Consider the following 27194-nt stretch of genomic DNA (forward strand, 5'->3'; position numbering starts at 1 on the left):
ACTTGAAATGTAAAAAGCCTGTACTAAATAAAATAAAAGCTGACAATTTTTTACAAGAGTTACTATAATGTGCAACTATCAACTTTTTACTCTTCTCGTAAGCAATTTTTTTTTATTGGGGAGCATTTGCCCACCGTTGCCCTCCCCCCTCCCTCCGCCCATGAGTACATCTCCTCATCCATATTATCTTTTGCTTTGTCATGGTCTAAGATTTATTTATTAGCAAAGTTAAAAGAGGATGGTAAATATGTAAATAATAAAATTTAATGTAAAATATGTAAATGATGAATTTAGAGTGCTATATATATACATTTCTTCAATAAAAGAAATATATATGCTTACTATATAATTCTGATGTATTCACATATTTAATGTTAAAATTTTTATATTTATTTATATAACACTTTTGGCTTTCTATCACATTTAAATATTTATATTTTAAATAAATTATATATTAATGAATTTTCTATATATATAAAAAACATAGACGGTATTTGCCTTGCATGAATCATAATTATCTAATCCGTCGGATCGCTAATCTCCTGCAGAAGAACGATTCGGGAACCGTCAGATCTCGTAGATCCAGAGTGGTTTCACAAACCCTAGCTTTATAAATTGCCCATCTGCGCTCACTAAAAACCCGCACAATATATCTCTTTCCACCGCGTCATCTCATCCGTTGTTGTCCTGATCCCCTTCTCTTCGTTTCGTGACATCCATTGTTACATTTTGGTGTTCTCTTTAAGGTAAATTCCTGGCTTCCTCTTTCCGTTTTCAATAGCCATCGTGTTTTTTTGAGGCTCTCTTTGTTTGGTAGATTGTAGAGCTTGTGTTCAGGTCATTTAGGGTTTTATTTGGGACAAGTGACTGTGCGATACGATGGCTTCCTTTATTTTGTCGGTTGGAGAATTCGAGATCTGCTAGAGTTTTTTTCCTCTTTTTTGTAGGTCTTCTGTCATAGACTTGTTGAAACCCCAGTTTGCTTTTTGAAACACTTTGCACGTTCTCTCAAATTTGCAGTTTTTAATTGACGGGATTGTGTTTTTCATTGATTGTTTGATAAATTAGTTCATTTTTTTAAAATCTTGAAAATAAGATTGTTTGTGAGTGCAGGTTTGTTTGATTTTGCTTAAGAAATAGGAAATGTACCCGTCAAAGGGTGGTGGTGGTGGATTTACTGGGCAGCAAAATTTTGCTGCACAACAGGCTTATGGTCAACTTGTAAGTTGTTTTACTTTCAAGTTCTGTCGGTTTTCATCTCTATCATTTTTTTTTCTGTTTTGATTTTTAATTTTACCCGATCTGGTGTTGTAATTGTTTTGTTACCTCATCAAGAATAAATAGAAAGAATAAGTTTCCTTCATTTTGGACATTTTCTGCTTTTGCTTTTCAGCCTGGAACTGGTTTCTCCGGTAATCCTGCTGCTGGTCCTGAACTGGGAAATCAACATACCCTGGCATCTCGCCAGGCTTCAATGATGGGTATGTCCCAAGAAACAGATGCAACCGGATATCGGAGCCATCCTACACAAGCAGCTCAATATGGAGGGCCTTATGCTTCTGTCTATGGCTCGGCTGCATTGAGCAGTGGACAACAGGTTGTAGTTTAGGAGACATCCACTTTTTTCGTTAACAAGTAACATAATGCCCTGTCTTCCATTGCCAGCCCTTTTTAACTGTAGTGCAATACGTGTTTTTAATCATATAAATCTTTCATACAATCATATTTCATCTTTCCGATGTAAATTACTCTGGATTCATTCCACCCTTGTGTGCTCATCTGGTGCCTCGTAGAATTTTGCAACTAACATAATAGAAATGACATATTTTTTCTTTTTTTTTTGTTGCAAATGTTCTTTCCTGTTGCTTGTTCTTGGTGTTTGAATTTGAATTGTTTGCTAATTGTTCTGTGTTGTGTGTCTTTTGCTATTTCTTTTGTAGCTGAAGTATCCCTTCGTAATGCTTGGCTAATGTAATTTACAAGTTTCCTTTGGAATATCGCTTTATCTGTTAGTTCCAGATTGTTGACGGCACATCTTTTACTTGTGCTTATTTGCATCTATGTGTTATATTAACATGAGTAAACCTCGGTATATTATTGCTTTCAGAAGCATGTGAACTAATGTTACCAAACTTATCATTTTAGGTTGGAGCGAGCAGCAAAGGAGCGGTTTCTTCAAGCCTTAAAGGTCGGGCAGCTTATCCTTCTCCATTAGCAGAGTCATCCAAATATTCAGCAGGAGCTCTTGGCTCAGGCTTTAGTGATGACTATCTTTCAGCCTCTAATCGTGGATATGCCCAGAGGGGAGATCAGTTTCCTGGAGCAAAAAATCCTGAATATGCAATTGACAGGAGAGCTTATGGAGAAGGTGCCTATACTGGAAGGGATTTGCAGAGTGATCAAGCTAGACGATATACTGATTCTGCTTCGCTCAGCCATCAGCATCAGGTTTCTTGTCTTAAACCTTTATACTTTTCCTGCTAATTTCTTCTGTTTTATTATTCCTTGCAGTAGGGGCTATTTTTTTTAATCCTCTTACTAATAACTCCTTTCTTATTAACTGATGCAGACTGATATACATGATCATATGGAGCAGGTAAGCTTTGTCACATAAAAACGGGAAGGATGCTATGAAAAAAGTTTATGCTTATTATTATTATTTTTTATCATGTAAAGCGTTGATGATCCAGTTTTTATTTTTTTAGGCATCATTGCTACGACAGCAACAAATTATGAAGGCTCAGTCACTGCATCCTGGCCTTGATGTGAGGTATACAAATTTTCTGTTCATCTCTTAGTAAACCTACTCAGTTTAGAGGAGAGAAAGGAAATAATATATGGCTGATAGCTGCTTGATGCAGTCTATGATGTGGTTCTTCCTATTTCTGGCCAATATTTCTATGCATTTTCTTTTGTTGTGATGTTATTTTAACATGTTCTTTCTAGTAATGCAACTAAGGGTTAATTTCTTTTTCTCTTAATAAATAGACATGCACATTTCTCAGTTCCATGACAATAATATACATTTCTGGCAGACAAGCTGAATATCTTGCAGCAAGAGCTGCACCTATTCATCCTGGTTCTCAAGAATTTAGTTCATATGGTGGAAGAATGGATGTAGATCCACATGTTTTACCCATTCTTGGCAGTTCTCAGTATGGTGCACCACATTCAACTTCAATTTTAGGAGCTCCAAGGCGGAATATTGATGATCTCATCTATGCTCAAGGGTCAAATGCTACTTATGGCGTGAGTTTACCCCCAGGGCGTGATTATATGTCAGGTAAAGGCCTTCATGGTTCTGCTGTATCTGACTACCAAGGGAGCATTATTTCACGTGATCGTCTAAATCTTGGAGCTGAACGGAAGGATGATAGAGATGCATTTCGTCGAGAACTTGATATACGTGAAGAGGAGCGACTTAGAGATATGTTGCGGGAGAGGGAACGAGAGAAGGAACGTGAAAGGGATCGTGAACGTGAAAGAGATAGAGAACGAGAAAGAGATCGCCGTGACAGGGAAAGAGAACGAGATCATAGGCGTGGATTGGATTCAAGGCGGGAGAGAACACCACCTAGAGCTTCTAAAGATCGCCGAGCTTCTTCTGCAAAAAGGGATGAGAGGTCGCGCCATATCTCACCTCGTCGCTCTTCACCACGTCGAAGTTCACCTCGTCGAGTCACGCCACGTCGGGAAGCTGCGCATAGGTGGACTTAATTACTTCTTTGTAACTGGAGGTAGCTACCTGTAGGTTGCTGCTTTTGTAGTGCAGCTTTCAAAACTAACTATTTCCTCTTCTATGATGAAGGCATCGCTCACCTGTTAAAGAAAAAAAGAGAGAATATGTTTGCAAGGTAAAAACAGGATTTTTGAGTTTCATGAAATACTTTTTTGGGAATATTTTTAAACCTGGGAGATCTTGATACATCCTGCTTTCTTGACTTCTGGATCCTCCATTTCTTCATATTCCATTTGGCTTCTCTGTGGAGGTTTTCCTTTGACTCAAATTTTCTGCATGTCCTTTCTTTTTGTTGTGACCAGCTTTGTATCTTGAAATTAACAGTTTACTCTATTGATGTTGCTAATGAATGCCATCTCATCTTTTATTTGCTTTGAGGCCTTTTCTACCGCTGGTTTTCCTTATACATGATCTCATCTTGTTTGTAACACAAGCATTCATCTTGCTAATTATATTCTGCAACATTACATTAAGTTCTCATGGAAAAAAAATTAGTGGATTTGATATTTTACTTGTTACATGGTTTTTCCCCTTTTACTTGAACATACATATTTAATTTGCGGTGTTATGTATGGTAATCCTTACTTTGCAAGTTGGCAAGAAATTTCTTTCTGCATCAAACCATCAAATTCATTTATTTAAATCAGGAGAATAAAATGATAGGCACTGAAATGGTCCGTCAACTTTTGATGAATGATTTGAGAGTGTTCTTTTGCAGGTCTTTCCATTTTCCTTGCTTGAAGCTGAAAGGGATTATCTGTCCATAAATAAGAGATATCCTAGGTTATCAGTATCTCCTGAATTTACAAAGGTCTGCTTTGTTTCCTTGAATCTTTTGATCACAGCTTCCTCATACTTTCTTGTGATCACATATTAGCTATGTTATCATTCACTGTTTTTATATACAATTAGGTTGTTTTGAAATGGCCAAATGAGAATCTACATCTTTCACTGCATACTCCTGTCAGGTACTTAGCTTAAGAAGTGCCATCTTTCATTTAAATTTTAAGCCTATATAGTTCGTACAACAAATTTGATTACTGCACCAACATTCCTCTGGCTGCTTTGTTGCTACTTTATTCAACTTGTTCTTCTATGAGTTGGCAGCTTTGAGCATGATTTTATTGAAGATAACAAAAGCGAGGAGCTGGGGTTGGCTCCTGTGGAAGACTCATCTAAAAGCACAAATATAGTTTGGAATGCAAAGGTAAGTTCAATTTGAAAATTCTGAAGTCCCTTGTTTGTTAATTTTTGTTTTATATCATCTCTTATTTTGAGCAGGATGTAATAAACCACGTTCTTCTTCTCTGTCTTGTGCGTAATTCATTGTCCTTTGTAAATAAGCTCCAGATGATTTTTATTAGCTTGATTTTCTATGAATCCTCATAAACATCCTTGGTCATATTTATCTGTAAATTTTTGTTATGAATTTTTAAGCATGTGTACTGCTCTTAAAGTCTTCACAGTTGGTTTGCCAATTTGAAAGATGTATCTATTATCAACAAATCATTGCCAACTGATAATTATGGGAAATAGGAAATTTTAATGTGGTTGTTTGCCGGGCAATACTACTCTTCCTGCTTGTTGTTTTTTTTTAAGTGTGCAAAGTGCTTCTGCAATGTTCACCAAAGGGTTCTTATAATCTACAGGTCAGGGGCAATCTAAATTCTTTTTTGTTGCCACATTATTTATAATACTCAATAATAATAATTGAGAAATGAAGATTCATAATGCTGACCCCAAATAGTTTGGATAAGTCTAATGATGATAATGTGATGATGGTTAACTATCATCCATAGCATATCACACCAGTGGAAGCTCGGACAAATGAAGCCTCAATTGTTCTTGTTGTGGAGTTAAATAACATATTTACATTAATATTAATTATGACATAAGAGGCTATATTGGACGGGGAATTGAATATTACTATGGTTGTTACTCTGCTGGTGAATGTAAAATATCTTTTATTAAATGATCCTTTTTATCTAATTTTAGTTAATGCAATACATTAACAATTAGGCTTATACCAAAGCACGTATCACTCATTGCAAGTTAATAAAGTCACAAATTGCAAAATTTCTAAGAACTAACATTCACCAAAGAAGTTTTCGTACATGTGTTTGCGAATTGACAATATATTTCCATAATCTTCCATTTGCTAACAAAGAGAATATTTCATTGAAATAATTTACAAAGGCTCAACTCAAACACATGAAAACTAACAAGATAATTATAGCAACTTGGTGCATAGAGCTCCTACTAATGCAAATTAGCAGGTCTTGGTAAGGATTTGAAAAGAGTTTGTTTGCATAAATTAAAATTTGTTCTTCATAATTCTGAGAATATAATCACTTCTCTAGAACCATTTTCATTCTACTTGCCAACATAAAAAATATTATTGTCATTCTCCGAAGTTCACAATCGAGAAAAATGATTAATGTAGCCGACCCCACATAGTGGAACAAAGGCTTGATGTTATTGTTGAGATTCTCCAAAGAACTCTAAAAATTGATAAGAAAACCCTTGCATGCGAAAATTACGAAGAAATATTATAAGAAGATTAATGGGTTAACAGTGATTTGCTCCCCTTTAGCATGAAGAGCAAGGGAAACACAAGCTGTGGATTATACCTCTCACTTGTGGATTGTGTTTGCAAATTAATAGTTTATTCTACGTATTCCATTTATTAACTAAAAAGAATTTCACTGAAACAGTTTACAAATGTTTAACTTAAACAAACATTACAAATGGGATGATAACTGTGGCATGCCATGCTTACAATGAAAAACAGTGAATGGCATACATGTGAAACTCTTTTAAAATCGATGAGAAAGCATCTCTGTTGATGGAAAGCAGAAAGTTTTGCTCAGCATGAGAAAATCAACAAAGAAATCGTGTTAAGGATATTCATATGAAAGAATTTACTTGGGTCCCTTGCCTTGAAAAAAGAGAAGATTAAACCTATTGCTGAAAAGGACATATTGGAGGACATTGAAGTTGAAGAGTGATGGGAGACTATTGATTTTACTATCTTTTTTGAATAAAAATTGAATAATGAGGATGAAAGTCATAATATATTTTCTTACTTTAAAGCATATTGCATGCTATTTGTGTAATTAAATATACCATATAAACAATCAGTGGGGTGGTTATATTTACTTACCTGATCCAACTTAGGCTTTTACTTGAGCTAATGACACCTAAGGCAGTATATAGGTTCTTTCCGGATTAACATGAATGACATTTCATTTTGCGGTAATGATGAAATTGCACTTTTTCCGGGTTTGCTTGTGTTAGATTCAATAGCCTTAATTTAATTATCAGCTTGATTAAACCTGTCAAATATCTGATTATAAGCTGTTATAATATCTTATGTGAAATCTTTTGTATATATGTTTGAATTCCTTCGGCAGGTTATCCTGATGAGTGGGGTCAACAGTGATACTCTGGACGAGTTGTGCTCTGATAAAAGTTCTGATGACAGGCTAATTCACTTAAACAACTTCTTGAGGTTTGCTATTCTAAAGAAGGAACATTCATTTATGGCTATTGGAGGCCAGTGGAAAGAGACATTGGATGGTGCCGAGCCATCAATTGATGGTTCTTCGCTGATCCAAACAGCTAAGAGGTGATTAAAACTTATATTCCTGTAATGAAAAAAAAAAAAAAAAAACCTTTTACTGTTTCAATTCGTTTTTAGTTGCAGCTGTTTGCCTGTTCAACTAAATAGTAGGCTATATCTTTGCAGATATGTTAAGGATATAACTCAACTTGATTTACAGAACTGTCAACACTGGAACCCTTTCCTTGAGGTTCTCCTCTTTTCTTTTTCCCTTTTTTTGTGTGCTAGTAAATGATCATGTAGTTCTTGCATGTTGCCTAATCTTAATTTTATTTGCTAAATGTCTTGGTGCTGTATTTCTCTTTTGGGTAATTTTTTTTTTTTGCCATTTCATAGTATTAAAAACTCATTTATTATCAGAGCTTAGGATAGACTTCTTTCTTTTGAAACTTTGCACAGTTCTATTGAATTCAATCACCTTTTTATTCTCTTTTAATTTTTATTTCTAACATTGTATCACTTATCGTTAGGATCATGATGTTTATACAATCTTTATTTAGGTTTTTGCGCTTAATATTGTTCTCCAATGGTAAGGATCTTGAGACGCTATTATCTGCCCTTTGGTCTTCAAATTAGCAAGTTATTTGGTTTTTTTGTTAAAGAGGTGTGCAGAACGACGCAGTCAACTTTTCTAGCAAACCAATGCATTAGTGTCAAAGCATTGAATTGCCAACGAACTCTTTTTTTTAATTCTTAATTGTTACTTGTGTAGGAACATTCATAAGCTATTTAAAAATACTATCGTGGCCTAAAGCTGAAGATTTTATACTTTAAGAGAAAAGAAGAGTTTTACTTAAAATTTGACTGAGTTATTTTGTAGTTGAAAACAAACATGGCGTGTCATAAAACTTGTAACATAAATTAATGAAAAACTAATTGAAACTATATACTAGATTCGAATCAAGGATATTTCATCATCCAAGATAAGCTAATCTCAGCTTCGAAGTCATTAAACTGTTCATTTAATGAAAAACCATTTTAATTTTTCAGCATTTGACAAATAAGCTTATTATTAACTAAAATTACAGAAGTATGAGAATGCATGGTATATTCTCTTTGCAGAGAGCACTGAATGTTTAATTGTCAATAAATCACGACTGATGAAGTTTAAAGATTTTTAATTACTTTCTAATCAAGATGATGGCATGATAATATGTCCTCTATTGTAGTTTTGAGTTTAAGTTTAATTTTGAAAATGGAAAAAGGTTGTTGGCTTAATCAAACCGTGAACTAAAATCATATCAAGAAGGCCTTAGCTTCTTAACTAAGCTATAATTAGTTCCAAAGTAACAAACTGTATGCTTCTTGAAAATTATTTTTCAAGTTTTATGATATATGGGCAACGTAAACTTAAAACATGTAATAGTACCTGAAATGTATTTATTTCAGTCTAAAGAAAATGTGGAAAAAGGTGTAATTTGGAATAAATCTTCTCAAAATAGAGTTAATTTATGATGGGAGTTGTAAACAAACCATTGCTTATTAAGTGTTTCCTTGAATATATGTTCCATCATAATCCACTTTGGTTAGATATATAAAGAGGGCGAAAGATGAGGATATAAAATTCAGAAAATTGGGAAATATTTAAAGAGGTCTGCGAGGAGTCTAAGAAATTAATACAATAATTTAGTTTTTAATGATTCGTATAATATATTAGATTCTAAGGAGGGCGAAAATATATGTATAAGATAGTCAAGCAAAGAGAGGAGAATTAAGGATTTAATTCAAGTGAAGTGCATTAAATATGAAGTTTAAAAAATGCTTTAGAAGAGCATATTTAACAAAAATGGAGGAGATGTTTTGATGAGCTTTTCAATGAAGATTGTGAGAATATGATTGATTTTAGTGACCTTAGCACTTCAAATAAAAATAGAGATTTTACTTTTTATCGTTGTATTAGTAAAACTGAAGTTAGAGAGGCATTAAAGAAAATGGAGCATGGAAAAGCCGTTGTACTTAATGATATTCTAATATAGGAGATGAAGGAATTTCTTGGCTTACAACAAAACTTTTAAATATTATTTTAAAGACTAAAAAGATGTCAGATTATTGGAGGAGTGTGATTCCTATTTTTATTAATAAAAGTGATGCACAAGTGTTTGCGAATTATAGAGGAATTAAGTCAATGTGTTATATTAAAACTACATGAGAGAGTTATTGAGCATAAGTTATGTTGTGATACTAATGTTTCTTAAAATCAAATTGGATTCATGCCGGGTAGGTCTACTATGAAAGATATACATTTATTGAGAGGGTTGATGGAGAAGTATAGTGAGAAGAAGGAGGGTGTATATATGATATTTATTGATTTAGAGAAAGAATATGATAAATTTTCTAGAGAAGTGCTTGGAGATTTCTAGGAAATAAATGAGTTAATGCTTATATTTTAATTCATTAAGGATATGTATGCAAGAGCTATTACTTATGTTCAAACACATGATCGTTTGACCAAGTATTTTCTTATTTCAGTTGGATTAACCAAGGATAATCTTTATGCCCATATTTTTTGCTTTAGTCTTGGATGTTCTTACAAAATATTTGCAAGAGGATGTGCCCTGGTGTATGCTTTTTGCTGATGATTTTCTTCTTGTTGATAAGACTAGAGAGAGAGTTGAAGGAAAACTTGAATTATGGAGATCAACCTCAGAGTCTAAAGGTTTTCGTTTGAGTAGATCCAAAATCGAATACATAAATTGTAATTTTATTGCTAATAGATCTAATGGGGGGATTGTGACTTTGGACGATCAAGTCATAAATAAGAGCATATGTTTTAGATATCTTGGGTATATTGTCCAAAATGATGGTGAAATAGATGGGGGTATTATTATTAGAATTCAAATTGGATGGTTTAGGTGGAGGAATGTATAGGGCTTGTTGTGTGATAGAAAAGTATCCCTTTAACTTGAGGGAAAATTCTATAAGATAGTGGTGAGATTTGCAATACTTTATGGCGCATAATGTTGACCATTAAAAGAGAAGTATAAAATTAAGTTTAGTGTAGCAGAGATGGGGATTCTAAGGTGGATGAGTGGCTTCACTCTTAGAGACAAAATGCAAAACGAGTATATATGTGAAAATGTTGTAGTGGCTCTAGTGGCAGATAAGAGTAGAGAGAGTCGCCTTAGATGTTTTGGACGCATTAGACGTCGGCCTTTTGGTGTTGCAGTCATGAGAGTTAATGTATTCGATTAGGCTTATGTTAAGAAAGGTAAATGTAGACCTAAAAAGACTTGGTTAGAAAATCTTTGAAATGATATATTTTTATTAGATATAAATAAGAATTTGACTCTTAACATGACACAATGAGGAAAAGGGATTTATGCAGCCGACTCCATTTAATGGAATAAAGAATTGATGTTGTTATTGTTGTTTAGTCTTTTTTGTTTGAGGAAGTTTTTTTTTCCATGAGATTGTTGCTTTATAATTCTTTGTTATTACTGCATGGGAATTTAATTGGCGTACTAATGCCTTAGATTTTCTCTAAAATCATAGCTAATTCACGCATTAGAACGCATGACTTTATCTTAAATTGGGAATTAGGATTCTGATATATTTTTTATGTAAATTAAAATTGTGGGCACTTGCGCAGTTTAACTAGAATATAGAAGATGAAAAATGTGGCCATAATACATTTGGTGGACAAAGCTTAATGTGTTTAAAGTTAAATGAGCAGAAACTAATATTGGTGAACAAAAGTGTCAAAGCTATGGACAACATACCAACCTTTAGGTAAATATATATTGTGAAACTTGTTACATTTCTTAAACAAGGTGTTCAAGCTTCAATAGATTATTATATAGAGGTGATTTTCAATATGTTAAGTTTATCGAAGTCCAAATGATAAAACCTTGTCAGTACAAATAAAATAAAATAAAAAAGAATTTGAAAACTGATTTCACTTGTATACAGAATTCTTTAGTACTTTTTCAGTTTTTCTTGGTCAGTAACTCAGTATGGTTCATCTGCATTATAAGATGAAAAATATTGGTAAAAGTATGTATGCCTCAAGTATGACTCCATTTTAATTGAATAAATAATAATTTATCATTCGGAAAAGGTTTTATTCTAGTTTGCATCATTGACAATTTTCATGATTCACTACATTTTTTTTGAGCTTCTTTTGATCAATTTTGTGGCTGATAACTCTAACTCATATTATTAGACACCAACAATAAAGGAGTTCCATCCTGATTTTGAAACTAGCCTTACGTTTAATTGTACTGGGTATGTTTTTTGTTTCCTAATTTTAAATCATTGACAGATACACTACAACAGGATTGGTAATGATGGGTTGTCTAGTTTTAAAGAAATCACTGTTTTATTTGTTCCGGACCTGTTGGAATGCCTACCTTCATTAGATTCCTGGCGATCTACGTGGCTTGCTTACCGAAAGGAGATTGTGGAGAGGGAGAAGGAACTAGCTTCAAAGAAAGAAAAGGTTCTAAAACATATTCTTTAAACTTTTCTAATAACTTTGTTATTCATGGTATCATATAATTGGAGCTTCTGTTTCTCTGCTAATACAGAAATCAAGTGAAAAGGAGTCCATACAAGGTAGAGTTTTTATTGGCTTTCCACCAATTTAATTATTGCTGTGTTAACTCTTTCTGTTGAGTTTTAATTTTTGAGGAAGATAATATCGTGGAATCTTTAGGTGATCATGGTTCTAGCAAGTCTAAGAAGACTGCCACTACCATGAAAACTGGAAAAGTTGATGACGGGTCAAGTAAAGATGACAAGATTAGCAAAGTTGATGACAGGTCAAGTAAAGATGACAAGATTAGCCAAGTTGATGACAGGACAATTAAAGTTGAGAAGATAAGCAAAGTTGAGGAAACTAAAGATGAGGGTGATGATTTCAAAAATTCAAGTGAACAGAAACGAAAATTACCTGAATTAGCTGAAACTTCCACTGAGAAGAATGATGAAGCAATGGTTGGCGATGATAGAACTGATGATAAGAAAGCCTTGGATCTGGCTTCCTCTGATCCAAAAGTTGAAGTTAAGAAGCCAGCAAAGAAGAAAATTATCAGGAAGGTTGTTAAAGGGAAGACTGTTGATAAGAAAGAAACTTCAGCTATTGATGAGACTGTTGCCAAACAGGATGACAAGGCTCAAAAAGACATTGAAAACAAACAAACTGGCCAAGAAAACATTGCTCTAATAAACGATAGTATAGCTGAACCTGAAAAAGTTAAGACTTTTGTTAGAAAAAGAGTTGTTAGAAAGGTTGCTGTAGGAAAATCTTCTCAAGTGGAAGATAATAATGTTACAGAGAAGAGTACGGAACAAGATATAAAATCTCAGGAAGAAAAAGCTAAAAATGATAAAGGATTGACAGTGGATACTGCTCAGCAGACTTCTGTCGCCAAGGTAGCTGGTAAGAAAAGAATTATTAGAAGGGTAATAAAGAAAAAAGTTGTACCCACTGAAGTCAAATCTGAAGCTGACCTTGCAAAAGACGTGCAAGCAGAAAGTAAAACTTCTGTGCTAAAAAACATCAAAGAGGAAGATCTGCAAATAGTAAAGGAAGAGCATGACCTGTCCGAATCAAGTCTTGCTGAAAGTAAGCTAAAAGATGAAAAGAAAACTAATGAGGCCACTGATGATAAAAAGGTGCTTCGAATGGATAAAGTTTCCAAAACTGAAAAACATGTTTCAACTAACAGCGAACTGGAGGCCCCAAAGCTCAAAGATTCTGAAAAAGATGCACGCAATGCCAAAGGGGAGGGATCAAGACATGATAAAGGGGAGGGATCAAGGCATGATAAAGGGGAGGGATCAAGACATGATAAAGAGAAGAGGAATAAAAACGCAAAGGAAAAAGATGCCAAGCATGATACTAGGAACAAATCATCTAAAGAAACAAAGGAAAAAGTGAAGCCTGACGAACCTCCTAAACAACCAGGATTGTTTCTAAAGACCAAGAGGACTAAGGGATCGAAAGTATGTTAAATTATGTTTTAACTTTGAATTTTTTGTACTTGTCCTAGTGCTTAGTCTAGGAAATGTCAAACTAATTTGGATTTTATTAATACAGGTTCGTTCACTGTCCCTTTCATTGGCTGGACTGCTGGAGTACAATGACAAGGACACTGAAGAATCAACTTTTGAGGTTCTTTTTTACATTATCTTTTTCACATAAATCCTTGTAAATGAATTTGATTGCTCTTGTAATTTTCATTCGGATATCCCTTGATTATGTTATTCTGCAGCTGTCACTTTTTGCCGAGTCATTCAATGAAATGCTTCAGTACCAAATGGGATGCCGCATTCTATCATTTCTTGAGGTAGAATATAATTTTGCATTAAGTTTTATTTTTGCATGCATGAATTAGTGGTGATTTTGTGGTTGTTTTTGTATGCTAGAAACTACGGAAAAGGTTTGTTATTAAGCATAAACAACGCAAAAGACTACGTGAAGAAAAAAATGAAAAAGAAATTGAAGCAAAGTTAGCCTCAGGTAAACGTCAAAAGATCAATGATAAGTCCCATGCTGAAAAGGAGCCTCTCAAGCTTGGAGCACAGGATCATACAGATCAGTATCATGATGAAAACAATTCTAGGAATGAAGAAGCAACTGAAGTAGATAAATCTGATCAGGAGAAGAAGTCAGATGTTGATGAATTGGATGAAGAGGAGGATCTGGAAGAAATGTATGAAGAGTATGAGGAAGTGGAGGAAGCTGCAACTGCAAGTGATGCAGTTCTGGAGGCAAGTGATTACTTATTTGTCATTCACTCTTATTTGAGTTCTTTTCAATGTCTTTGCAAGCCAGTTTTGAAATTTGTTTTATTTTTAAATATTTATCACCTTGATTTGGTGTGAATGATGAAGCAACTGAGTGCTAAAACTCAAAGCATCGTGCAATATTTACTGTGCTGATCAAAAGATTTTTTTGCCGTTCCCTAGAGAGGATCTCATTTGGGCTTGATATTTACATAAGTCATTTAGTATTTTAAGTCTTTGGGACTCTTTTAAATCATAAATTTGGGTTGTGGCAATGTGCTTGGTCTTTGATTATTTTAAATTTTATTTCAGATAATGATGTCATAAAAATTCTGATTATACTCTATCCCCTCATCTGATATTCCTGAAATCACTTTTTGGGTTGTCTTTATGTCCTTTTTCTATGGCGGTCCTTCAATCATCTTCTGAGCAATCTCCTCAGAGTCAATTTGTTTCCTAACTTGCTATAGTTCCATTACCTGTATTTATGGTCTTAATTTTTCCGCATCATATGCCGTCTTTTGTTTCCATTTGTTTCATTTCTCAGGCCAGACTGATGGTTGGGTTTGGCTCTTGATATCTTCTATCCAACTTGTATTTGGATTTTGTAACCACTCAGGTTCCAATATGTGCTGATCATGTTTGGTCTGTCTGTGTTGATCGATGTTTGGTCTCTGTTTGACCCTTTGGATTTATGATTGAGTATAGGATGGACTGAAATGGTTGGCCTATAAATAGTGTTAAGGGTAAGGGAGCTTAAAGAGCAGTTTTGCTTACGTGCCCGAGGGTTTGTTAGTTTTTTAAATCCAATGAAAGTCCGTTGCATGTTTTGTTAGGAGAATGAATCTTGCATTGATAGGAAATGCTTGATAGAGATGTGAGAGTTACCTTGAGGTGGTATTGGCGGCATCCATAAAGATGGTGTTGATAGGAAATGCTTGTAGGCACAAGAATTTACCTTGCTGAATTGGAATTCGAACTTTAGCACTGGCAAAAACAAATTAGAAAATAATTTGAAAGAAATATCCATAAATAAACATACTTATTGATAAAAGATGAAAGAAAATGAACATGATATAATGGATCCTCAATTGGAGAGGAGGATTTGTCTCTTCCAATCTCTAGCCGGTGGCTAGAGCCAAAGCAAACCCTAAGAACTCTCTAAAATTCAGCAAATATCCAGATAGCCTAAACAATCACATATATTTAAAGCATACAAATATGATCCCAATTATTAAACAACCCTTCCCTAAATCAAATCATGCCTAAAACAACCCTTCCAAAACAAGCAATGGGCCCACAAAATTAGCCTCCACCCCCTCTTTAATTCAACCATGCCTAAATTTCCCCCTTCCTCTTCAAGCAATGGGCCCCACAAGGTGGTTGGCTCCTGGCTTGGCCGTTTAGAGTAAACTATCACTAGGTCTGGTTCCGGCGGCCCTCCTTGGGCCGGTTTTGGTCTACCAATACCCCTTTCCAAAGACCCACATTGTCTGCTAGGTGGAAAGTTGTCTCATTCTTCAACTTCCTCATTATAAAAAATGGTGAGAACTTGAAGAGCTCGGTCCTTATATTTGTGCCTTGGTGTATATCTCTCCTCACATCTGAAACAGATCCCTTAGCCCTTTTCTCTTATAACTCTGTTTCTGTGAGCTTCTTGAAGTTGTCTCCAAGTCTTTCACCTACAATTCTCCGTTGGGTCTCCCGAAGAGTATTCGGTGTTGGCTCCTTGGGTGCCAAAAAGGTGGTGGTCATCCTGCATGTGCCTTCCGTCTCTCTATCTAGGTGCCTCAGTTCCTCAACCAAGCTAGATCCATATCCCTCCCAAATTACGAGACCTCATCACTCAATTTCTCTTTGAATATCTGGTTTAAGCCATTTCATAAAGTTCCCTTTTAGTACAATCTCTGGGAGTTGGTCCAGTTTGCTAGATAGGTGCTCAAACTGTTCATGGTATTCCACCACTGTCCCCTTTTGCATCCGGACGAAGAACTGCTCATAGAAGTCCCCTCTTCGACTGGTTCAGAAACATTCCAATAAGAAATCCTTAAAACTCCCTATAAGTTTGTATGGGTCGCCTGGTATCCCTCCACTGGTATGATACCAACGCTTTCCTCTCCAAGCACATCCTGGTTGCCGTCAATCTCTCCTCCTATGTCAATAGATTGATAGTAAAGCATTTCTCCACCTTGTAGATCCACCCATGTGCATCATCTCCCTAAAAAATATGCATCTTCATTTTTCTCTCTCAAATCTCCTCCGTCACCCTTGCTTCCTCCAAAGTTTCCCATTACTCAAGGGCATAGTTCCCTCCAATTGTGCCAATCATCCATTCTACACTCGCACCCAAACCTTTCATCACAAGCCCACCTTCTCCCATCAAATTCAACACCCCTTCTATCATATTCAGCACATCTCCTTTCAAATTGAACACCTCTTCGATCATAATCAAGCCCTTGCCTTCAAATTCAACCTTTCTTTCAAATTCGACTCCTTCGATCATAATCAAGTCCTCACTTTTCAAATTCAGCCTCAGCCACTCTCCTTTCAAATTAACACCCCTCCACCATGCCCAATCCCCTCGCGCCTCTCTTCATACCCTCTACCTAACTCCTCCCTAGGAATAGGCTCTAGGGGAGGCATTTTTTTGCTTCATCCAAAATCTCCATCTCTTGATCTTCCATTTGTCAGATTGGCTTAGGATTGTTCTCACTTCCTTTGTTGTCGGCAGCTTCCCTCCCCTCCATTGCTGTCGGCAGCTTCCCTCCCCTCCAATGGCGATGTTTTGATTTGTCCCTCAAGTAATTTCTTCAACATGTCCTCATGGATCGAAAATTTTATGTCGATCTTCTCATGGAGATTGAGATTTCACTTTTTTAATCTGAAACATGAGCTTGGAGATCTGAAATTTCAGATTTCATTTGTTCGATCTCCCATTCCAATACTTCCATCTTTCTGCCCACCATAGGTCCTTGGATTTTTGTTGGACTAAAAAATCGTTATTTCCACCCCAAAAACATCAAAAACAGCGGTTTGAAGGAGAAAAATTGCTGTTGGAATCGGCCCAAACAGCCCCAAAATTGCCTTAAACACTGCTCTGATACTAAATTGATATGAAACACTCATAGGCATAAGAATTCCCCTTGTTGACAGATTAGATAAGAATTTTGAAGAAATAATCAGAAATAGTCCTTTTTATTGATAAAATATGAAATAAAACGAACTAGATATAGTGGATTCTCAGTTGGAGAGGAGGATCTGTTTCTCCCAATCTTTAGCTGGCGCCTGGCGGCTAGAGCCCAAGCAAACTTTAGTAACTCTCTAAAATTCAGCAAATATCCAGATAACCCTAACCCTAAACAATCTCATCTATTAAAAGCATACAAATATGAAAAAAAAAACAAATATGATCCAAAAATAAAAGAAAAAAAAACAAATAGATACCAATTACTAAACAAACCCTCCCTATATCAAATCATGCATAAAAGGTGTTTGCAATAAGATGTTTGGGTAAGAGAGAGCGAGGGAGCCAATAGTAGGGACAATGGCCTTAGCAATTAAAGGGAAAAGATAGCCAAGAGGTGGCTGTCTATGTGGAGTGGGAATCACATGTATTGGATCACCCAATAGTGATGTTATTTTGGCAAAAGATTTTATGCAGAAAAGGTTGGGATAACTGGGATTACTTGTGTTGGCTGTACCAACTGCGTGGGGACAATGAGTTTTAACTTGCAATTCTTTACTAAATTAGATGGATAGGAATAGAAAATGAGAATAGAGTGCTTTCTAGGGTTTGATGTTGGGTATTTGCATGTATAATAGATAATCGTTGGACTTGTACCCATCTGATAATAATGTGTACGATTCCAGATATATTTCATATATAAAACTGAATATTTATACAGAGGAATTTGGTGGGGGGGGGGGGGGGGGATGCCTTTAGGCCAGCCGTGGGAATAAGTCATCTAGCTGCCACACTTGATTCTTGTATGGAGTAATAGTATGAGACCGATAGAAATATATTATGTTAGAGAGAATTACCCTGGGGCTTTAGGTTGCGTATTTTTATGCATGATAGATCAGGTTAATGTTTCGTTTGGGACTACTTTCTTATTGCTTTTTAAAGCAACTTTCTAATACAAAAATTTAAAATTTTATACTAAAAAGCAGTTTTAAAAAACAGTCAAAAAGCAGTCTCAAACGAAGCCTAAGACTGTGCACTTGTCCTGGTATATTTCCTATTTCCTATATAAAACTAAAAAAATTATGCGGAATATAAACTGTATTAGGTTTTAGCTTGAATCTGCTTCACACCATCCATTTTCAGTTCTAGAAATGCTAATTTGATTTTTTTATTAGTCATCTGCATTGGTTTACAAGAATGTATGAGATTATGAATCCGCATCTCCGTGAAACCTAATCAATCTTTTGAAATGACAAGATTTGCAAAATTTCTTGAAGGTGGAGGAGGTTTTGATTGAAGAAGTTGACAACAAATCAAAATCTGAGGTTCCAACTAAGGATGACCAAGGCAAGGAAGATTCTAGCCGAAAGAACGCCAAAGAAACTGAATCCAAGGAAGAACAAAGCAGCAATGGGAGCAAGGATGAGAAAAAGCCTTCATCCGAAAAGTCTGATTTGGTGGATGAGGTTGTTGACAAGGAACTTCTACAGGTAAAATATTTTTGTCCTGCATGTTCATTCCTGGATACAGGATTTGCATTTTATATCGTGTTGCTGGTTTTTACTAAGTTAAGTGTTGCAGAGATGAGGATGCTTAGGTGGATGAGTGGCTTTACCCTTAGAGATAGGATACGAAATGACCATATATGTGAAGAGGTTGGAGTAGCTTCAGTGGAAGATAAGATTAGAGAGTCGCCTTAGATGGTTTGGTCACATTAAATGGAGGCCTTCCAATGATCCGGTTAGAAAAGTAGAGATTTTAGATTTGTCTTATGTTAAGAAAGGTAGAGGTAGACCTAAAAAGACTTGGTTAGAAAATATTAAAAATGACCTTTCTTTATTAGATTTAAATGAGAAATTGAATTTTAACAGGACACAATGACGAAAAAAGATTCATGTAGCCGACCCCATGTAGTAGGATAAAGGCTTGATGTTATTGTTGTTGTTGTATTGTGTTGCTAGTTTTTATTTTTATTTATTTATTTTTATTATTTTTGTTTGAAACAGGCTTTCAGATTCTTCGATTATAACAAAGTTGGGTACATCAAGGTACTGTATCTCAATCTTTCTTAGTTTATTATTTAATATATATTTTTACTTGGCTTGTTAATGCTGGATCTGTTTGTAGATGGATGATTTGAGATGCTTACTTCATGACCTTGGCAAGTTTCTTTCTCACCGAGACGTCAAGGTTAGATTATTGCCTCCATCTCCTACTCACTTTCTTCAGAAATTAGTTAAACCAGGCTCATTGTTTGCCCATAACTCCATTAATTTTCTGTTGAACTACAGGAGTTGGTACAGAGTGCCCTGTATGAAAGCAGTTCTGCTAGAGATGACCGGATTTTCTATAAGAAGCTTGTGAGGATTAGGGATCTATGAACCGTGTAAGGATTAGTTCTACAAAAGAAGTCTCTTGTTATTAGATATTCTCACATCTTTGCATATTTTCTCTTCAGAATTTACTACATAATGATAATGTTTTGGCACATAGAAGTCTACAATCTGCCATAAAAACTGCTTGAAACACATTTTAGGGCTAAACATTTATTTCATTCTTATTATTATGATGTGTTCAAACGCATGATTCATCTATGCAATTACTGCTTTATTTGCCTAAGGGGTTCAGCTGTGAGAGGTTAAACTGGCAAAGCATATTGAACAATCATTTGCTTATTGTTTAGGAAGACACACTGTATTTCTGTTTGCATCTTTAATAAGACTTTTTTGAGGAACTTCGGATATTTGGGGAACAATCATTTGCTTATTGTTTAGAAGAATTGTTCGGATATGTGAGTGTACACATTATGTATATAGTGTGCATTAAATCAGTGTAAATATTGTTTGTACAGTGTATACACTCACAGTTTGGACGGTTCTTCTCGTTCGGACTCCGCACAGAATAATCTCTTTGATAGAGCGGTGGTCTTGTGTGATGTGGGGTTTTGTTGATGACTTTTTTTAATTTTGGTTTTGTTTTGGATGATTTTTTTACTGCTTGGCAAAATATGTTCTAAGTATAACATAAATTTATTTTAAAAAGTTAAAAAAAATTATCCCAAATGAAGCCTTTGTCTTAATGTTCTCACCTCGAATCGGCCTCCCAAGCTTAGTTATATTTCTTTTTAAGGTCATTCACACCAGTTTTGTCATAACCATGTCACACTATAAAAAAACTCCTTTTAATTGCTTTTTTTAGGTATTTAAATGTCAAGAATTCAAAATTAAGTGATTTTAGATTTGTTGGATTCATCTCACTATGATCTTTATTTTGACTAAATGTATGCATAAGTTAGTATTTTAGATCATGATTCTCTTGATATTATCAAAATCAAAATTGCTTTAAAATTCATGCTCAATAAGATGAGTTTTCTAGTAACATTTCAGCCCACTTGTGTCGTGGGGTCGAGTCATGATGACTCATGAGTTGGCTCGAGCTCGATTTGATAACGAGCTCATGCATGGAATTTGAGCTCGATGAGGTTTAGCTCGTGAGTATGAAAATTGACTTGTAAGTAATGTAGCTATTAAGATTTTTCTTTCTTTCCTTGATAATCAGCTAAGCCTTTTGTTTGTTTTTGTTTTTTAAATAAAAGCTGCTACTAGAAGCCACTATAGCCTCAAAAACTAAAAGCTGCCCCTTATATTAATAAAAAAAAATGAAATGTCTACACTGTTCTATTTTCCAAGAAGAAACAAGCTACTATCGGTCTAGGCTAGAGGTGTGAGTTGAGCGGGCTCGCGAGCACAGTTTATCGAGCTCATGAGTTAAGTTTGATCGTTTGAGCTTGATGAGACTCAGCTCGTGCTCGAGTTTGAGTTTGAGGAAACAGTGGGAAAAAAAAATCGGAAAAAAAAACTGAGCGGGAAACCTGAAAATCCAGGCGTGAAATTGGAAAAATAGGAAATTGAGTGGCTAAATGAGCTCGTTACACTGTCACGAGTCGAGCTCAATATTGGACTCGCGAGTTGAGCTGGAGCACCCCCTAATTCGAGCTCGACTTGACTGCTTTGCACCCCTAGTCTTGCCCCCCTCATAAAAACAAAACGGCTTCTTTTTCTTTCCGGGTTTAACAAATCGGTGTTAAATCAACATCGTAACTTGCAGCCATTTCATGAGCTCGCAGCTCAATTCCGTTGCAACGCGCTGAGCTTGCCTTTCAAGCTCGAATAAGATTCGAGCTCAGATTTGACCGATGAGCCAAGCTCTAAGTTGACATAACTTGAGCTCAACTTAACTCATTTAAACTCCTAATTGAGTCATATGTTTTGTGAACTCCAGTGACCCATTATTCTCCCCTTAAAAACATCTGCAGATCAACATTTTTTAAATAACGTACACAACTGAACTATGTTTATGCCATTATAAACCCCAAAAGTTGCAGATAATTAACATTTTATATATAATAAATGGCAGCCATTACATTATATGGCTAATCCAAGCCATGCCCAATAACCAAATTCAACAAAGCAACAATGAGAGATTTCAAAAAATAAATAAGTAAGATTCTTACATAAAATAGGACTATTACAGAAACTACATATAGAGAGAATTAGCTCATCTCTCTTCAGTTTTATGACAAAACCCAGAATTTCTGTAAAGAATTAGAGCAGCTACAACAGCAAAGAACTTAGGCGCTATGGCTTAAATATCTGATTGGCTTCAGCTTCAATTGTCTCAGCCACCATGTTTCCAGATGTACCTATAGATAAATCTGGCTTTAGTAAAGTTTTCAACTTTTAAGTTTAGTAAATTCTGAAAATTATTTGATTGCAACCTCACGAGCTGGCTCGCGAGGTTGCTTTCGTTGTGACAAGTCGAGTTTGAGCTCGTCCTTGGAGCTTGTCGGAATTTGAACTCGCAAGTTGGCTAGCGAGGCGAGCTTGAGCTCGGCTCGACTCGTTTAGATTCTTGGTTTGAAGTAAGAGAATTAGAGTCATATTGCCTGGCAAATTTGTTAAAATTAATTGAGATAATTAGGGAGTTTATTTTTGTTAATTATTCTTAATTATGCAAATGGTGATTGCGTAATATGAGTTAATTATTTTGTAAGTGCTAATTAAGTCAAGTGATAGTAATTAGTTAATGATTAGGATGTTAATCATCCTTTTTATCAGAGTATAATACTTTTCTAGTAAGAACTATTAATGAAATTTATATTTACTAGAATGTTAACTCTAGCTCAAGATGGACAAGATTAAATTAGGGTGATTAGTATTTAATATAATAATTAAGGGCTAATCAAACTTATGGAAACATTAATAAAACTGTATAGTTGCCAAATAATCAAGTATTAGGAAGATAATTAAGGGCAGGTGCCTTCTTATTATATAATTGGACTGATTAACGTTTAATTATTCTAATAAAACTTATAAAAATAAAATTATAGTATTATTTGAATTAAAATAATAAAGATTAGTAAATTAAATTAAACATATTGAATTATATTCAAAATAATTAAAATCAAGATGCGATAATTAAATATTTATTCAAGCAATTATTTCAAAATTAAAAATATTTATATATCATATCCAATTTTTTAAAAAAAATATTGATATTATAATATGATAATTTTTTTTTAAACAGCATATAATATGATAATTATTTTTTTAATAGAGAAACACCAAACTCCTCCAAAAACCCTATATTTAATTTCAAACAATATTATCTTTTAACCAAGCAAAATCACATGACACTCTCCTCATTTTAAGTAATCCGCTTAAGCAAATGATTAGTGAACCCCCTTAATATTTTTTTTTTAAAAATATTTTTTACCTTTGTTGGAGTATAACAACACTCATTTAAATATTTTCCAATTTAAATAAATTAAAAATAAAATATCTCATTTAAATAAAATAAAAAAATAAAGAAAAATATATTATGGTGACTTGGGTTTCGTTTGGGGCGGCTTTCTTACTTCTCAAAGCATTTTTTTAATACAACAGCATGCCTTTATCCCACTATGTGGAGTCAGCTACATGAATCCTTTTTCTCGATTGTTCTCTATTAAGAATCAAATTCTCATCTAAATCTAATAAAGAAAGGTTATTTGTAATATTTTCTAACCAAGTCTTTTTAGGTCTACCTCTACCTTTCTTAACATAAGCCAAATCTAATACATCTACTTTTCTAACCGGGTCATCATAAGGCCGCAGTTTTGTGTGTATGCAAAAATTAATAATTTTTAGCTAAAAAACTATTTTAAGAATCAGTAATAAAGCCGTCCCAAACGAAGTCTAAAACTATGGGCCGGCTTCTCATTGGCCATCAGCAAAGCAGCAGGACTATGCGCTCGAGCTCTTGCAGGACCTAACAATGGCGACAGGAATTGGGGCTAGGGCATGAGGCCAAACATGAATTAATATATTAACATCGAAATCAGCGCACATAAGATTCTCGCTATCATGAGCAGTTTTAACTACTACTATTACTTAGGTTTCATTTGTCATAGCTTTGTCATTGCTTTCTAAACCAGCTTTTCAGTAAAAAAAATTCTTAAACTACAAGTTTTCGAACTAAAAAGCCGTTTTAAAAGCAATCAAAAAGCTGTATCCTTGCTAGATAATGCTGTAATTTCTGCTCCAAATTAGCAGTGCATAATACTTACTGGTATTAATATTATTGCTAGTTCTTCCTCCACAAGACATCTGGAAAATAGATTGAACTCCCTGCATCAGCCCTGGACTGTAGAACTGGAAATTGGTTAATATTCCATCCACACAGTTAAGCATCAACATCATTTGGCCAAAGCAGGGGGTGTTGCAGAAGCGATTTGTTGTTGCAGTTCTATTGGAAATGCGCCTCATCCATCTCATGCAACCATTTGTCACCTGCAATGAAGTTTTTTTGGTGTTTGTATGTCAGTATGTTATTTGTATGTTAATGATGATGATCATAACAAGAATTGGTGGGTGTTCATTTTATTATGTTTTTTTTTTTTGCTTTTCTAATTGCATGTTTGATGTTTAGGGTTTAGGGTTGTATTTCATAGCAACTATCATCATTAGTTTTTGATTGTGTGAATTTGAATGATGTGTTGTTATGACGTTTGAATGTGATAAAATGTTAGATGTAGGGGGTGTTAAAGTGGGTTAATGGATCAGATTCTGATACGACCTGAATTTAGTAAACCTGAATCATGTATTCGAATCTAACCATTTGATAAACGGGTTAGAACGACGACCCGAGAAGCTAATAACCCGAATGACCCGTTAAACAGCTTTAGTTTTAATTTTTGTAAAACTTATTAATTATTAATATATATTTGATAAAAAAATAAGAAGATTTTACTCATATGTTTAAAAAAAAATTAAATGGGTTATTTTCGGATCAAAAATCGATTTGCGGGCCAATTTGAAATCGACTCATTTAATAAACGGGTTGGAAAAATCGAACTAAACGCAACCCATTTATTAAACGGGTCAATGAGTCAAGTAATTATTGACACCCTTAGCTGATTGTAAAAATTTGAAGTCTAACATCATTAAAATTCGGCTTGGTACTTTTTTTTTTCGTTATGATTAATTTAGTAAGTTTTCACCATTTTATATGGGGGTGTCGGAGGGTGTTTTAATTTAATTTGAGATTGGTCTGACCCGAATATACTTGATCCAAATCTGATGTATTTGTTTATAGGGTGAAAATATTTGAGCCGAGAACCGTCCTAATCATGAATCTAACCTGTTTAACCTATTTATTATATGAATTATGTAATTTTTTTTGAATCAACATGCTTGTTTAATTAGAATACCTGCTTTTTAACCTAAATACGATGGGTTTAACTTGAACTCAATTTGTTTAACTTCAATTTGATGATAATCATATCAATTTTTAGTCAGTTTTAGGTTTTGAATCAAACAAATTTGACTTAAAATTAATCAGGTCATACCTGAACCCGATTATTTTTAATCAGTTCCATTTCAAATTATGTGTTTGGTGGACCCCCCTAGTTTCTTATATTCTTTATCTATAGAGAGATGCTGATGATCTTACTTTAAATTTTCTAATTGATTTAATCCCTATTATAAAACAGCTTAGATACTTAAATGTTTGTTTGAAATTTGTTCTTGCTGGTATTATTTGATTAGATCTTGAGTTGGTTTGAATTTCAATCTGATTAGTCTCTAATTTTTTTTCTTTATTTTATAATTTGTTTATGTACAATTAGGGGTGTCAATTTTTGACACAACCCGGAAAAATCCGGGTTAGGGTCAACCCGAACCCGAAACCGGTCGGGTTCGGGTTCAAGAAATCAAACCGTTTTAAAAATCGGGTTGGGTTTGGGTTGACCCAGCAACCCGAAAATGACCCGAAATTGACACGAAAACTCCTATTTGACCCGAAAACCCGAGATTGACCCGTTTTTTACCTGAAAATCAAAGATTGACCAAATTTTGACCCGAAAAACTAGCAATTTCAGGTCAACTTTGGGTCATTAGTGTCGGGTCGGGTTGACCCGGACTCGAATCGGGTCGGGTTTGGGTCTAGAAACCTGACCCGTTTTTAAAAACGTGTCAGGTTCTGGTTGACCCGAATAGTGCCGGGTCAATTCTGGGTTCGACCTGAACCCGACCCGTTGACCCGAATTGACACCCCTATGCACAATAGTATATATTTCTGTGTGTGTGAGAGGTGAAATTATTCTATGTGGATATGGATGCCGTCTAGAGGTGAATCAGAACACGCAACGTCATCCGTTTGCTGTGTACCATTGCTGTATACTGGGTGATGTGACAAGTTCTGATTTACCTCAGAACGCCCCAGTATCTGCACATAATAATTTCTCGTGAGAGAGAGAGAGAGAGAGAGAGAGAGAGAGAGAGAGAGAGAGAGAGAGAGAGAGTTATGTTACTAACAGTCTGATTGTCGAAACAAAGTGCAGCTCTGGCAACAATCTGGACTGAATCTGCCTGTTGAGCTGCATCATTACACATCACAAGCTTCTTAAGAAAAAAACGTTAAGTAACTAATTCAATTTTAAGTAATTAAGCCCTCCAAAAATTCCCATTAAAGCTCTCATATATCAACCAGACTAACTGAGATGAACTCATTATCAAACACAAAACAAGTTTTTTATCCAAAAGCAACAAGACGAGGCTAAAAAAAAGTTGCAGAAGAAGATTACAACAGACCTTTGCAGCAGAAGGTTGCTAATGAGAGCAGACAAATGACAAGCAAGTGCTTGGGAGAGAGATAAAGATCCATTATACTAATAAAATAACTTCAAAAGTCCTTCTAAATTAAGCTCTTCTGTTAGAAGTTAACACTCTATCTCTTCGTAGAAGCAGCTTGAATTTATAGTGAAGAGCTCAGTAGTTATAAGTAGTTTGAAGCTGATAGCGAAATGCCAACCAATTACACTGAAAACAAATCATTTTCAGTAGAAAGAGAAGAAGTTTAAGTAAAAAGAAACATAGAAACTCTCTTATTCTGAAGTAACGTGGAGAAGATTGTATCTTGAGGCATTTGGCTGTTGAAATAAAGGTAGCGAGATAGTTATGGTTGTTATTTTCATAGGTTTTAGTTGCCCAGTTTGGTGTACAACAATCACCAACTTTTTATATCTTGGAAGCTTTTTTTCAAGCACTAGAGAATTTTGGTGAGTCTTTATAATTAAAAAGGTTTACTATGTTTGGAAGCTACCTTCATCCAATGGAAGATTTCATGTTCTTGAAATTCGAACTTGATATTACATGTCGGAAATGTCGATATGGGACAATATTTTATATATGCCGCTAGAATACAGCATAAACCGCCGGTAATTTCCGCGGTCTGACCGCCGAAAAAAGTGACGGTAAATGTTCTCCTGCGATGTACGCACTGGTAATTTCCAGCGGCTAGATCAGCCGATAAAGATTGCCGCCGGAAATAAACCACTGGTTTCAATTTTCTATGCAGTTTTTACCGACAGTAAAAAATAT

The 27194-nt window shown here is 34.9% G+C and overlaps 2 protein-coding genes across 3 annotated transcripts; one reads left to right on the plus strand and one right to left on the minus strand.

Moving 5' to 3' along the window:
• Positions 1-608: 608 nt before the first annotated feature.
• LOC110113307 (protein SHORT ROOT IN SALT MEDIUM 1) lies at positions 609-19893 on the plus strand. 2 transcript variants are annotated; one of them, XM_020845828.2, is made up of 23 exons: positions 609-746; positions 1114-1221; positions 1394-1597; positions 2146-2448; positions 2570-2596; positions 2706-2770; positions 3036-3707; positions 3809-3854; positions 4458-4550; positions 4652-4707; positions 4847-4946; positions 7153-7367; positions 7488-7551; positions 11623-11799; positions 11888-11915; positions 12016-13307; positions 13402-13476; positions 13577-13651; positions 13731-14075; positions 18552-18764; positions 19281-19322; positions 19402-19464; positions 19566-19893. In XM_020845828.2, exons 2-23 carry the CDS (start codon positions 1144-1146, stop codon positions 19653-19655), a joined length of 4323 nt encoding a protein of 1440 aa, XP_020701487.1. In that variant the 5' UTR covers positions 609-746; positions 1114-1143; the 3' UTR covers positions 19656-19893. The 2 variants fall into 2 exon arrangements, with proteins under 2 accessions (XP_020701487.1, XP_028554266.1); XM_028698433.1 differs by lacking the exon at positions 609-746 and adding an exon at positions 818-943.
• A 1650-nt stretch (positions 19894-21543) lies between these two features.
• Positions 21544-26518, minus strand: LOC110113310. The gene is made up of 4 exons (XM_020845835.2): positions 26406-26518; positions 26130-26191; positions 23882-24104; positions 21544-21976 (listed from the first exon to the last, which is right to left on the minus strand). The coding sequence occupies exons 1-4, from the start codon at positions 26476-26478 to the stop codon at positions 21912-21914; spliced, it is 423 nt and encodes a 140-aa protein (XP_020701494.1). The 5' UTR covers positions 26479-26518; the 3' UTR covers positions 21544-21911.
• Positions 26519-27194: the final 676 nt, after the last annotated feature.

This window comes from Dendrobium catenatum, unplaced genomic scaffold (genome assembly GCF_001605985.2).
Source record: "Dendrobium catenatum unplaced genomic scaffold, ASM160598v2 fragScaff_scaffold_1086, whole genome shotgun sequence".
NCBI lineage: Eukaryota > Viridiplantae > Streptophyta > Magnoliopsida > Asparagales > Orchidaceae > Dendrobium > Dendrobium catenatum.

Coding starts and splice junctions, on each gene's coding strand:
- LOC110113307 (XM_020845828.2), top strand. CDS start 1,144: ATGTACCCGTCAAAGGGTGGTGGTGGTGGATTTACTGGGCAGCAAAAT. Junction 3,708..3,808: donor CGTCGGGAAGCTGCGCATAG/GTGGACTTAATT, acceptor TCTATGATGAAG/GCATCGCTCACCTGTTAAAG. Junction 13,477..13,576: donor CTGAAGAATCAACTTTTGAG/GTTCTTTTTTAC, acceptor GTTATTCTGCAG/CTGTCACTTTTTGCCGAGTC.
- LOC110113310 (XM_020845835.2), bottom strand. CDS start 26,478: ATGGATCTTTATCTCTCTCCCAAGCACTTGCTTGTCATTTGTCTGCTC. Junction 24,105..26,129: donor TTTGTTTCGACAATCAGACT/GTTAGTAACATA, acceptor ACTTCATTGCAG/GTGACAAATGGTTGCATGAG. Junction 21,977..23,881: donor TAGCAATAATATTAATACCA/GTAAGTATTATG, acceptor ATTTATCTATAG/GTACATCTGGAAACATGGTG.